General features: G+C 39.6%; 1 protein-coding gene and 1 pseudogene across 3 annotated transcripts in view; both read left to right on the plus strand.

Annotated features, from left to right (window-relative positions):
- Psen1 (presenilin 1) overlaps positions 1-14587 on the plus strand; it is a 70028-nt gene that overhangs the window by 19753 nt on the left and 35688 nt on the right. For all 3 annotated transcript variants that reach the window (XM_010645426.3, XM_010645429.3, XM_010645427.3), the window contains exons 3-4: positions 9376-9626; positions 12557-12698. In XM_010645426.3, the coding sequence (XP_010643728.1) occupies positions 9376-9626; positions 12557-12698 (393 nt within the window). The remainder of the gene's footprint in view (positions 1-9375; positions 9627-12556; positions 12699-14587) is intronic.
- Positions 10959-11049, plus strand: LOC117287178 (annotated as a pseudogene).

Raw genomic sequence — 14587 nt, forward strand, 5'->3', positions numbered from 1 at the left:
TTTTTTTTTTTTTTTTTTTTTTTTTTTTTTTTTTTTTTTTTGTACCAGGGGCTGAACTTGGGCCCTTGCACTTTTTTCAGAGTTGCTTTTAATATTTTAGATCCTTATAGTATTTCCCTATGAATCTTACAAACATTTCTATTAAAAAAAACCTTCTGGAACTTAGATTGAGATTTCAGTGACTCTGTAGATTGGCTCGGGGGAGGTGTTGGTAGAATTAACATCTATCTTAATTTTCTGTCTTCCAATCCATGAACGTAGTATATTTCTACATATATTTGTGTTTTTTTTTTTTAGTTAAAAATATTTTTAATTGTGGTAAATAACATAAAACTTAAAGTTCAGCTGGGTTTGGTGACACATGCATGCCTGTAATCCCAACTACTTGAGAGGCTGAGGCCAAAGTATCATGAGTTGGAGGCCAGCCTGGGCAACATAGCAAGACCCTGCCTGGGGAAACCAAAAAATTAAAGTTTACCATCTTAACATTTTTTTTTTATAGTACTGGGGATCAAACTCAGGACCTTACACTTGCGAGGCAGGTGCGGTGTCACTGAGCTAAATCCCCGTCCCCCATCTGAACGATTTTTAAAGCGCTGTACAGTACTGTTAACTATACTCATATTGTTGTGAACCAGATTTCTAGAATTTTTAATATTGCAAAATTGAAACTGCTTATTGAGCTACTTTCCATTACCCTCTTCCTCTAATTCCTGTCGATCACAATTCTACTTTTCTGTGAGTTTGACTACTGTATATAAGTGGAATCATACTCTGTGTGTGTGTGTGTTTTGTTGATTTCATTTAGAATAGTGTCCTTGAGGTTTATCCATATCGTAGCACGTGACAGGATTTTCTTTTCCTTCTTTTTCTTTCTTTCCTTTTTTTTTTTTTTTTTCTGGTTTTGGTTTTGAGACAGACTTGTCCCAAACTCCTGGACTCAAGTGATCTTTCCATCTTGGGCTCCCAAGTAGGTGGAGCTGCAGGTACACACCAATACACCAGTCTAGGGTATTCTCTTTTAAGGCTAATAATATTCTATTGTGTATGCATACCTCATTTTCATTACTCATTTTCCAGTGGAATTTGGGCTGCTTCCACCCCTTCAATTGTGAATAATGCTGTAGTCAACATGGGTGTGTAAATATCTCTTTGAGATCCTGTTTTCACCTTAGTTCTTTTGGGTGTATTCCTAGACATGTGAGTGCTAGGCCATATGCTAATTATATTTTTAATTTTTTGAGGGAACTCCACATTTTTGTTAATGGTTGCATTATTTTACATTTCCACCAGCAATTCACAGAGGTTATATATAGTTTCTTCACATTATCATGATTGCCTGTTGTTTTCTGGTTTTGTTTTATTTTGTAGTACTGGGGATATAGCCCGGGGTATTGTGCGTGCTAGGAAAGCAGTCTACCCCTGAGCTACAGCCTCAGCTCTTATTTTCTGTTTTTGTATGTGTGTGTTTCGTTTTTTATTTTTACTGAGTCTTGAACTCAGGACCTTTACGCTGAGCTATATCTGCAGCCCTTTTTTTGAGACAGAGTCATGCTAAGTCACTTAAATTCCCAGGCTAGGCTCAAGCTTGCGATTCTTCTGCCTCCGCCTCCCAGAGTGCTGGGACTACAGGTGTGCACTACCACACCTGGCTACTTTCTGTTTTGTTTTGTTGGGGGGTGAAAGGGTTGATAATGACAATCTTTTTTTTTGGGGGGGTGTTTGTTTGGGTACCAGGGATTGAACTCTGGACCTTGCTCTTGGAAGGCAGGCAGCAGAACCATTGAGCTAAATCCCCAGCCCAATAGCAACAATCTCAATGGTTGTGAATTCAGATTTCATATAGGCAAATTAATTTGTAGATATTTTCTTATATTATGTAAGCTACATTTTCACTTTTGACTGTTTCCTGTGATTCTCTTTGTAAGTTTAATTTGTCTATTTTTGCTTTTATTTAATTTTTCTTAGCCAATATTTTATAATTTTCAGTGTGCAGGATATTTCGGAGGTTACTGATGGTACCCTTAGGTTCAGTAATTCCCTGATATGAATCACAGAACTAAAAAAATGTACTCACTGTTAGTTTATTACAGTTGAAGAGGTAGGCACTTACCTGTAATCCCAGTACTCAGGAGGCTGAGGCAGGAGGATTGTTGTGAGTTTGAGGCCAGCCTGGGCTATATAGTGAGTCAAGGCCAGCCTGAACTACATAGCAATACTCTGTTACAAAAAACAAAAGAAAAGAATATAGATTAACAGTAACAACAGAAGAAGGCACAAAAGGCAGTATCCAGGGGACACCAGGGCCAAGCTTCTATTTATCCTCTCACATTTATGTAGACAATGCTTAATTCTCCTGGCAAATGTGTACAACAACACACTTAAGGAGTACTGCCACCTTAAGAGGTGCACCAGGCCTGGCATCTTGAGTATTTATTATGAATGGCCTTGTAGGCCTGATTGGCCCCAGCTCTGTACCCCTTCAGAGGCCACACTGATAGTGTGTGAGACAAGGCTGCCACCATAGACCATATTTAGCATATAGCAGCTTTGACAGGTCCAAAGCCCTCTATAAACAAAGATGTCTTAACAGACAGGGTGTTTCCAGGGCTTAGAGGTTATCTTCTAGGAGCTAGGCAAGAGCCTAGTCGTCTTCTTTTTTATTCATACAGTGTTTAGATAGCCCTGCTAGTTTGTTCCACAGCAGGGCTATCACACCTCTTCATCCTTCAGGGCACTTCCTCAGATGTGTATTTTTTTGTTTCGATCCACAACCTCTCCCATCCCACGAATCCCTTCCCACCATGTCCACAGTGGTCTCCCCTGTCTCTGATTGTGTGTCTGGCTTCCCCTGCTTCAGAGCAGCTCACGAGACCAGGGGCCTTATCTACCTTATTCACTGCTGGACTCCCAGCCCTGGACACACTGCTGGCATTCACATTTGATTTAAATCAATGAACATAGCACTCAGTACTCAGAAACTAAAATAAATTTACCATAAGCCAAATAGAAAAATGGGAGAAGACATGGGTAGTTAATTAAAAAAAAAAAAAAAGAGAGAAAGCTCTAGCACCTGGTACTAAGAGAAATAAAAATTAAATTTACTCAGATACTCCATATTTCACCTATCAGATTGGTAGAATTCCAGGCATCTGCTAACATAATGTTTTGGCAAGAACCTGGGGAAATTGACTGTCTCCTATGTTCTGAATCTAAACTCCTGCACTCCATAAGGAGGCAATTTTGCAGTGTATTTCAGAATTTGAAATACAAATGTACTTTAGCCCAGTAGTTGTACTTCAGAGAACTTACACTACCAGTATGTCCTAAATCACCTACATTGTAGCAGTGTTTTATAAGGCAAAAAATTGGAACCAAGTTAAATGTCCATCATTAGGGAATTGACCAAATAAATTATGTTCCATTCATATATCGGCTCTGTATTGCACGCCAGTAATCCCTGCTATTTGGGAGGCTGAAGCAGGAGGATCACAAGTTCAGAGCCAGCCTGGGCAGCATACTATAGCAAGACCCTGGTCCAAGAAAAAAGAATGAGAATGTCTTTATGTACTGATATATATTTTTTAAACTGTTACCCAGTTAAAGCAAAGAATGTCATAGCGCATTTACTAGCATGTGTGTGATAAGAGGGTATATGTTTATATTTGCCTGCATATGTGTAACAGAACTTCAAAAGGAATCTCAGGAGTAGGCTGGGGGTTGGGGGTTGGAAAAGAGACAGATAAGAGGAAGAATTTGCTTTGTACCTGTTTATACTTTTGTACTTTAAACCCCTGTGTTTTACCTTTTAAATCAATTGTACACTTAAAAAAATTAAAACAGTTTAAAAAGTTCTATCCAAAGAAGAGTGGGAAGGGCAGGGAGGAGCTGAGTGTGTTCCTCGTTGGGGTAAACATTTCTCTAATAGACCATTTTGCAGCCTGGGGTCAGGGCAGGGTACAGTTGGCTCCTGTTCTTCATAAACCAGAACGTCCAGTCCTTTGAGTGAACCTGGGATATCCTCTCACAGCAGACTTCCTAGTTCTCATGTTCACATACCCTGACAAGAAGGCTGTAATCCCAGGAAGAGCACAGGTTTTATTTGTTTTTTTGTTTTGTTTTTGAGACAAGGGCTCATCTGTAGTTCAGGCTGGCCTTGAACTCACAGTAATCCTACTGCCTCAGCCTTTTGAGTGCTGGGATCACAGGCATGCGCCACCTCGCCTAGCAGGAAGAGCACAGGTTTTGAAGCAGCAGAGGGACATTTGATTCTTCCCTCTATTCTTTTCTCCTTGGAAGATTTGGTATAAGTTGCTTTTGCAAATAAATGAGATAATGTAGTAATGCTTTGTAAATTATCAAATGTTATGTAAAGATAACTATTATGCCTTATATTTTAGTTTATAGTGATCGCTAATAAACCCATAAAGTTGGTCAGAATTGTACTGCAGAACATGGATCACAGATGTCCCAGTTTTAGCTGATGGCTTCTCTGGGAAATAGAAGTCTGAATTTTCTCAACTGTCCTGCTCCTCAGTTGTTGTCATAATGTGTCCCTATCCTCCAGACATCACCTTCCTCGTAACCATTGCCATCTGGGTTCCTGGGCTTTGAGCCACTCTTGTTACTTGAGTTCAGCATAGATTATCTTTATTGGTAGTGTACATCTTCCAAAGCCTTTTATGTTTGGAAATGTTTCCTTGCCATTCCTTGTAGGGTTTGGGTTCTCATAAACATTTTCTCTTTGGGGTCTAAGAGTTATTCCCTGATGGCCAGATTGAAGAAGAGGACACTGATGCTTTTGTGAGCACAGCTATCTTTTGTTCTATCCTCTACCCAGTTCCATTAGTTATTGTGCCCTCTCATATATGCAAATCTGTTCTGTTCTCACCCCTGTACCTTGACCTGAAAAGAATGCTCAAGTCTCCAACAGCTCTAAAACAACTTCTTTGATTGCTTCTCAGACTTTTGATTAAGTATAAAATAACTTTTTTTTTTTGGTATGGGGGGTTGAACTCAGGACCTTTTGCTTTTGAGGCAGGGGTGGTGCCACTGAGCTACATCCCCAGCCCAAGTGTAATTTTTTCAAGTTTGAGTTCTTTCCTTTCCAAACTAATTTTTGTGTATAGGGTGTTAAAGAATGATTGCCTTTACTTCCTCAATTTCCATTCTTTTCCTATTCTGTTACAGTTTATGATCTGTCTTCTGTACTGTTTTACTTTTTTTTTTTGCAGTAATTGGATATTGAACTCAGGACCTTGCACTTGCAAAGCAGGCGCAGTGCCATTGAGCTAAATCCCCAGCCCTATGCACTGTTTTAATTTTATAAAACTCTTGTTGTGCTTCCCTTTGCTAATGAGTGGTTTGCAGCTCTCATTCCACCTGTTGGTAACATCTCTTAGAGTTGTGCCTCTATTTTATTTCTGTGTTACACAGATTCCTGGGTGCTTTTTCCTCTCCTCTATTCTCCTACTTTATTTTGCTGCTTTTTCTCCCATCACATGCTGCTGAAGCTTGGGGGTTATCCACACATCTCTCCTTAGTCATCTTCTCACTGTGTATTTTTCCTTCTGTGATAATGGAAGGTAAATCTGAGGCAACAGCCCAAGTTTGCAGGCAAAAGCTTTAATTGGAAAGTGAGAGAAAATGAGGGCCGGGGCTTTAGCTCAGTGGTTCCCGTGCCTGCTTTGCAAGCGCAGGGACCCAAGTTTGATTCCCGGTGCCAAAAAAAAAAAGTGAGAGAAAATGAGAAGGAACTTCAGCTTGAGACGCACCAAAGGGAGCACAGAACTGACAGAAGATCAGACTGGTTCTTAGCAAGGGTTCCAGGTCATGGGCAAGTCTGCTGATTATTGTACCAGCTCTGGTTTTGCAGCATGGCTCTTGAGAAGCCTTCATTATGGAGGAGGTACTCTGGTCCACTTATGAGATGGTACCTCTGTCTTGGGAGGGGCAGTCTCAGTTCTGCAGGGGCTCCGCTGGACCCCAGGGCAACTGGAGTTTTAGGGCAATGCTTAGAGGCTTTTAAGGGTCCATACCAGGGGTGAAACTTGGTGGTTGAACATTCTGCAAATCTCTTTTCTCAGTGTCCTCAGTTTTGAAAGGGGATGACATAGGTTATGTAAATTTAGGACTAATAAACTTTGTGTCAGTAGTTTTTAGACAATTCTTAAATGATTGATATCTCTATATGCAGAGCTAAGTAGAGGTCTGACCCAAAGTTTAAAGTAATAAAGGGGAAAGAAGCAAAATGAAGGCAGAGATGGCAAGCTTTGGCTGTTTTTAGTTATCCATGGGGCATCTGTAGGCCTAAATGAACAGTTACTGTTTTTTAGCAGCGTTTAAATCCTTGATTGTCTCTGAAGAAAACACAGATCCTGTTTATTTTGTTGTTGTTTGTTTGGGTTTTGTTTTTTGTTTTTGTTTTTGACGTGGGGATCAAACTCAGGACTTTGTGCTTAGGAGGCAGGAGTGGCACCACTGAGCTAAATCCCCAGCAGTTTTGTTTTTGAGATAGACTCTTGCCTCAGCCCCCCAGCGCTGGGATTACAGGTGTGTGCCATCACGCCCAGCTCAAGTCATGTATATATTTTTTAATCTCTTTCTTTCCTTTCTTTTTTTTTTGTTAAACTCAGGACCTTGTGCTTCCACAGCAGGTGGCAGAATCACTGAGCTAAATCCCCAGCCCCTCAAGTCATATTCTTAATTAGTAGCAGTTTAAGGGCCCGGAGTTAGTTTGTCCTTTGTCCTTCTATGATGGTCTGCAACAGTTTAATTTTTTCATCGTAGACTTTTGTGGTGAAGTCATCCTGGCTTAAATGCTGCATCTGGTTTTTGAGATCCATAAGGTTTCTGGGAGGAGTAAACAGTAGGGAAGAACACATGCTATCCTTTCACTGGTAACCTGTCCTGAATTAAGACCCAAGAGTACACCTGTCCTTTGCCCCCATACTGGTTGCTGTCTCACTTTCACAGCTGCTCTATATTAGTGACTAACAAGTTTTTAGTGTCCTGTTGTTCCTCCCTGTTCTGAGATTTTTTTCATCCAGTTTTGTAACTATAGAGACTAATTACTTCCTCCAACTTTGTTTTTGAACCTGACATTCCCATTGCTGATTGCCTTTGAGCTCTCCTCACTATAGGTATTTCAGATTTACCTATATCTCTAAAGGAAGTATGTCTCCTCTCTCCAGCCTGCTTGTCACTGTAGTCACTACCTGCCTGGGCCCTTATAGCTAGAAACTCAAGAGTTTCTTTGACTCCTTCCTGACCATCACATGTAATTTGTAACCGAGTCCTGTTAATTCAACTTCTGAAATTATTTTCTTTGTACATCTCCTTTCATTGGAACTCAGATTTCTTAAAAAAGTCATATAACCATAACAGTCTTTATGACTTTCTGTTGCCTACAGGATAAAGTCTAAAGTCCTTGCACAGCAAACAAAGTTTTTACAACCTTTCCTAAAACGAACTTAGGAACGTTTAAAAGATAGAGTGTAGATCTTAAAAATTTCAGACACAGAATATTTGGAATGTCATAGAATTTCAATGATTACTTGTGGGATGTGAAAATGAAATAAAAGAAAAATCTCAGCCCAAACTGAACCTGAGGAGGTCCCCAGCAGATGAAGAGGTCATTAAGAATTTGGAGGGGGCAGGCCGGGAGTTTAGCTCAGTGGTTCCGCCACCTGCCTTGAAAGTGCAAGGACCTGAGTTCAATCCCTTTTGGAGGGGTTATGATTAAAGTATGTTATGGGCATATACACATATACCAGAATGAAACCCATTCATCTGTATAATGAATATGCACTAATAAAAAAGAGAGGTGGAAGAAGTAAAGAGAAAAACTTGTGAGCCAGGGGTGGTGGTGCATGCCTGGAATCCTAGCACGCTGGGAGGCTGAGGCAGGAGGATTCCAAGTTTGAGCCCAGCCTGGGTATCTAGCAACTGAGTGAGCCCTTTTTTCAAAATAAGAAAGGGCTGGGATATGGCTCAGTGTATGGGCCTCGGTGCAGTCCTGGGCGGGGGGCACACCCCTGGAGGCTGGCCTCAGTTCAGAGCTGTTTCTTCTCCCTTGAAGTGGTGGTGGTGGTGGTGGTGGTCATGGGGCTTTGAGAATTAAAAAGCAATGCACACATCATAGTCCCTAGTGCACTGAAATAATTTTAAGCTATTATTAAGTGTGGAATGTATCTTCAATGAATAATACCACAGTAATATCCTATAGTAATAGTGCTACACCATAGTAAGAAATGAGGTGCAGGAGTAGTTTGTTCTTAAATGGTCTTCCTGCACTATCTCACCAAGCTGATTTCATCTTACCAGCAACAGTGACTATCAGTCTATATTCATCTCTATTTGCTTGTCTGTCTCTCTCTCTCTCTCTTCTTTTTTTTTTCCGGTTTTTTAAGACAGGGTCTCACTGTGTAGTTGAGACTGACCTGGAACTCACTATGTAGCCCAGGCTGGTATCGAACTCACAGCGATCCCCCTGTCTCAGCCTCCCAAGTGCTGGGATTACAGTCGTGTGCCACCATGCCCAGCTTTCTCATCTATTATTTTTATTACTGTTTGTTGTTATTGCTCTTGTTATTCATTCTACCCTTTAGATAATCTGAGTTTTAAGATATGAGTAGTGGCTGGGCATGGTGGTGCACACCTGTCATCCCAGCACTTGGGAGGCTGAGGCAGGAGGATCTCTGTGAGATTGAGACCAGCCTGGGCTACATAGTGAAACCCTGTCTCAAAAAACGAAAAAAAAAAAAGATATGAGTAGTAGAGGTGTGGCTCCCTTATTCTGTACAGAGTGGGGTGGGGGGCATCAGCATGGTTTACAGCATACTTGCTCCCTAGAATTTTTCAATTGACCTTTTAACAGATAATTGTAGCTTTACATACAGTTGTAAGAAATAGGCGGAGATCCCTTGAACACTTCAACAAGTTTTAAAGTCTAATTAATAATTACATTTTTTTCCTTGCATAAATGGTGTAAAACTGCAGGTAGAAAGCACTTAATGAATTTGAAAAGTTGAGATTACTCTGCTTTGAAGCTGCAGCAAATAAAGATTTGATGTAGATGTCCATATTGTAGCCAGACCTCCACGAGTGAGTACAGTTTTCTTAGGTTGAGAATGAAAGGAGGGAATGAGATGAGCCAGGATCAGGTACGAGTTTGAACCTGCTGCCTAAGGGCACAGCGGTAAATAATCCTGACTTTTGAACTGCCTGCTCTTTCTTGCCACAAGTCTTCAGAATTTAAGTATTTACTGGTCTTTTATTAGTCCCACGTCTAATTGTTATATATGCTGTTTTTGATGTAGAATACTTTGATTCTAGGAGTCTGATTTACTGACAAAGTTTTTCTCTTGCTTTTAGAATGACAGTCGAGAACGGCAGGAGCACAGTGATAGGCGGAGACCTGGCAACCCTGAGCCAGTATCTAATGGCCGACCCCAAGGGAACTCACGGCAGGTGGTGGAACAAGATGAAGAAGAAGATGAGGAGCTGACATTGAAATATGGTGCCAAACATGTCATCATGCTCTTTGTCCCTGTGACCCTCTGCATGGTGGTGGTTGTGGCTACCATCAAATCGGTCAGCTTTTATACACGGAAAGATGGGCAGCTGTATGTATGAATGTTTTGTTCTGTTCTCAAGGCCAGTGAGGCTTTTCTTCACAGCATTTCATACTGAAGGTGCATGAAGGAGTCGATCTTTGACAGCAGAAGCAGTTGAGCGAGGGGTTTTCACTTGCTTTAAGTGATTAAATAAGGCATAAGGGTTGAGTCAAGAGAAATCATTAGACATGAAGGTCAAATTCTAGTTGGGAATATTATTAATATAATAATATTATATACATACATATGCTCTAGATAGGTTTCTTGGATGTTGTCATTGGATAGGACAGAATTTATTTGGAATTGAGCAAGTTAAGAATAATTTTTCCCTCTTCAGGGCGATTGGGGCCATTACTCTTTTTTTTTTTTTTTACTTTTCCAAGAAGGCTATGTTATTAACAAAATCAAAGAAAAAACTGAAAAAAATTAAGTCTTAGAACAGGAAACAGGATGGCCCCAAGACCTCCACAATAATAGTTCTTATAGAATGGACCCATCTAGATGTGTTTCTGTGGGATTCAGATTTCTAGAAAGATTTTGATTATCACAGTCTTGATCATGTACCTACACTTAATATATCACTATGACTGGCACACATGTAGTGTATCTGGAATCATTTAATAGTTGAGATGATCTTCAAAAGATGAGGTCATGCATGACCAAAATGTGTTTCCCATTCCAAATGCAAATGTTAGGTAATCCTGCACTATTTGGTAAGTATTATGTCCGTTTACTAAGGATAAAACGAGGGTTAAGAAATTATTCCCAACTAGAATTTGACCTTCATGTCTAATGATTTCTCTTGACTCAACCCTGAGGCTCTCTCTCTCTCTCTCTCTCTCTCTCTTTTTTTTAGGTTGAATTTTCATTGTTTTTTTCCTTATTTTTCTTATTTATTTATTTTTTTGGTACGGGGGATCAAAGTTGGGTCCTTGCACTTGGAAGGCAGGCGAGAGAACCGCTGAGCTAAATCCCCAGCCCTTTTCTTTTTTATTAATACATGTTTGTAGTACATAATGATCACATTCATCATGAGGGATTTGTATGTGTACGTAACACATCTTAATTCTTTTAGAGCCATTGCTCTTATGCCTGGAATGTCCTTTCCTTTTCTAACTTTGGTAAATTAAATTCCTATTATCCTTTTTTTTTTTTTTTTTTTTTTCGTACCAGGGATCGAACTCAGGTCCCTGCACTTGCAAGGCAGGCGGTGGAACCACTGAGCTAAATCCCCAGCCCCTATTATCCTTTTTATCTTGGTTTAAATGTTAAGTCTTCAAAGATAATTTCCTTCCCAGCCTAATAGAATCAGATTCTAAAGATAAGAACAACCTGTTTTTTATCACTTCTCTGGCCTTTTGGCTAAGATCAAGTGTAGTATCTGTTCTTACCTGTTTAATAACAACCTGTTTTTTTTCACTTGTCACATTTTGCAAGTATATTTATTTACATTATTGAATGTGTGATTTCCTCCTTTACTGTAAGGCTTGTGAAGGTATTTTGTCTCCAAGGGTGAGGTACAGAATTAATTTTAAAAAGTTTAATTGAAAGAATGAATAAGAAGCCTGAACTCTAAATTTGAGCACTGTTGTATGGATTCCTGGTGCTCTTCGTGTTAGTCATTGATCTCCAAGAAAAGTGCTGTAATTCAGATGTCCATCTAGTCTGTCTCTAGGAACTAGAGTTTTAAGTGAGATTTAGGTGAACTTTGGGAAGTGTCCAAAAAACTTCATTGTGTTCTGAAAGTCAAGCCATTGCTAAGACATGTGTGAAAAGGCAGGGGTTAGAGACAGTAACTACTTATATGAAGTAGCATGAGGTTTGGCTATAGCTATATACTATTACAAGTTATAGCCCAGAGCCTTATCTGCCCCAGGAGGTGTCCTGTTGGGAAGAAAGTCGGTGGAACTACGACCATGTCCATTCATTTATATTTTCTCAGTGGCTGCTTTTACCCTATAGAGGCAGACTCTGTAACCCACAAAACTTAAAATGTTTCTCATCTGGCCCTTTATGGAAAGTCTCCTGGCCCTGTTACAGAAAATCAGAAGAACTGGTTTCAGTGGAGACATGCCTGGTTTCTCTCCCACTGAGCATTAAGGAGGTAGGCAGTCCATGCCTGTGTACTGGCTTTGTGCTCATCCTGGACTCAGCTTCCTCTTTCTTCTTGACTCCTGTCTTCTGAGTTGCTTCAGGCTTCCACTGGACCCTCCCTTCATCCAGGCAGCAGGGAAGACAAGGACATAGGCCATCTCTAGTAGAATGTACTCCTTTCTGGCCAGTTCCTTACAAGCATATTTGTTTATAGTTCATTGGCATTACTTAGTCTCATGGCCACACTTAACTGTATGGAGGCAGAAGCCTTTTCCTTGTTTTTGTTTTTTTCCAGTGCCAGGGATTGAATTCAGGACCTTGCACTTGTTGCATAGGTACAGCGCTACTAAGCTCTGGTCCGGGAGGCTGAGACCATCAGCATGTAGAATAAAAATATTTTAGTGTGAGTGAGAAAGGGAAGATGGCTAGCAAGACAACTCAAGTTACAGTTACTCTACAGATGAAAGACAATAATTTTGAACCATATCATCTTCCTCTGATAACCCCTAGTAAGCCTAGGTGGTTTATGCAGCAAAATCTTGTTAACCTAGTAGATTACTAATACATATACTTTTGGGAAAGTAATTATTTCAGCTTAAAGAATCCACTAGATGGAGCCAGTGTCTGGCTCACACATAAGTTCATCTGTGTATTTTAGATTCTTCTTTTTTATTTTGAAGCATTTTAGAGTATACCTGTTTTTCTTAGTTTAAAAATTCTTAGACTGATGAAATGGGAAAAAGTAGCTTGTGTAAATTTAATAAAACAAGATTATGGTGTTGAAGGGAGCATATCGTTTGGATTATCCATTAATATCCAGGACTTTGCGTTTTGTTGCATTATAGAATCTATACCCCATTCACAGAAGACACGGAGACTGTTGGCCAAAGAGCACTACATTCAGTTCTGAACGCCGCCATCATGATCAGTGTCATTGTGGTCATGACCATCCTCTTGGTGGTTCTGTATAAATACAGGTGCTATAAGGTAAGCTTGAGACACAGTCATGCTTTCTGCCTGTTGTGTTTCTGCCTGCGTTTTCCTGTCACGTACCTTGCTTGGGCTAGTAAAGAAAAAAGATCTTACATTTTAGACCTATTTAATTTTTGTTATCTTCCCTGTAATTGTGGAGTATTTTAAAAATACAAAAAGACATAAATGGAGAACAAATACTTTCACATATACTTAAGATTTCCTGAAGGACTATATACCCTAAGACCTTTGAATATGCCCTCATTCACAAGTAGTACCTTAAGATATAATTTTCCCCATAAAATATTTTGAAATTCAGATTCTCATATTTGAGGGCAGAACAATAGAGCCACCTTCAGATGCTGGTGTTAAAACATATTGGTGACTGGCTGTGTCTTGCTTCTGAAACTGTAGCCAACTATGTACACATGTTTCTCCTATGGTAGTGCTGCTTCTTTCCTTGGGAAGTGGGGCAGGGAGGTCATGCAGGAAAGACACTGGCCCAAACCTCTACCCTCTACTCTCCTAGTTGTAGCTCGCTAAGTGACTCACTCCTGAATTCTAGCCTGGCACATGTTTTAGAATCAAAAAATGTTACGAATTATTATAAGTCATTGACTTATTTTTATTTATTTATTTATTTGTTTGTTTGTTTGTTTGTTTATTTATTTATTTATTTGGTGGTACTGGGGATCAAACTCAGGACCTTGCATTTGTGAGGCAGGTGGCTGAACCACTGAGCTAAATCCCCGGCCCCTCAGGAATTATATTAAATTTCCTGGTATTACAGTATATTCTCTTTACTTCTAGTGTTTTTTCTAGTATATTTCAAATTTTTTTTTCTTCCAGTACTGAGTCTCGAACTCAGGACTTTGAGCTTGCCAGGCAGGTATGGCACCACTGAGCTAAATCCCTAGCCCTCTAGTATATTTTTAAAACATAGTTAAAATATATAATCAGTATGTGCCCTTCCTTAGCTTTTACTTTGACATAAGCATTTTTTCTATGTTACAGATTCTTGGAAAATATTTCTATAGCTACATAATATTGGACTCAATGAGTATATGTTTTCTGATTTCTTTGATATTGGACAGTTTGTTTCTGGTTATTCACTATTATAAAAAACGATGTCTTTATGCATATAACTTTTTCAGTAATTTCTTTAGGGTAAAATCCTAGACATAGAATTTCTGGAGCAAATTGAATCTGCATTTTTAACCCAATATGCAAACTTCTGTTTTCAAAAGGGCTATATCAATTTGTGCTTAACACCAGTAATAATGAGAGTGTGTATTTTTCCCCACCTTCACAACATTGAGGATTAATTTGTTGTTTGGTTTGGTCTTTTGGTTTTTGTTTTGGTTTTTTTGAGACAGGGTCTCACTGTGTAGCCTAGGCTGACCTTGAACTCCCAGTGATCTTCCTGCCTCAGCCTCCCCAAGTGCTGGGATTATAGGCATGCACCATCATGCCTGGCGAGTTTTTTTTTTAAGTGGTGTTAATTTTTATAGACAGAAAAAGTGTCTTAACTTGCATGTAGTTGATTACTAGTTAAGATGTAATCTTTTCTTAATTCTCACAAACTCTAAAATGATACCAGAGCTTAATGTAGCTTGTTGAACCTGTCGAGCCTGTGAGTGGTTAGATAGTTACCCTAAGGGATGGCCGACTGTGGTCTGCCATTATTATATGGAGAGAAGATGAAAGGTGTGTGTGATAACAGGTCCTCAGCACACAAGCCAAAGAGCAAACGACTTAAACCCTCACTGCACTGAATATGCTCTTTCTCAGCTTGCTTTCGCCCCCTTATCACCAGCTGTATATTTTATCAATATCTGTGTTTGCCTGCTGGTTCTATTTTTCTGCTTTATTAGATTCATTTTTTGACTTTTATCTGAATTGTA

This window comes from Fukomys damarensis, unplaced genomic scaffold (genome assembly GCF_012274545.1).
Source record: "Fukomys damarensis isolate Sample0158 unplaced genomic scaffold, DMR_v1.0_HiC HiC_scaffold_21, whole genome shotgun sequence".
NCBI lineage: Eukaryota > Metazoa > Chordata > Mammalia > Rodentia > Bathyergidae > Fukomys > Fukomys damarensis.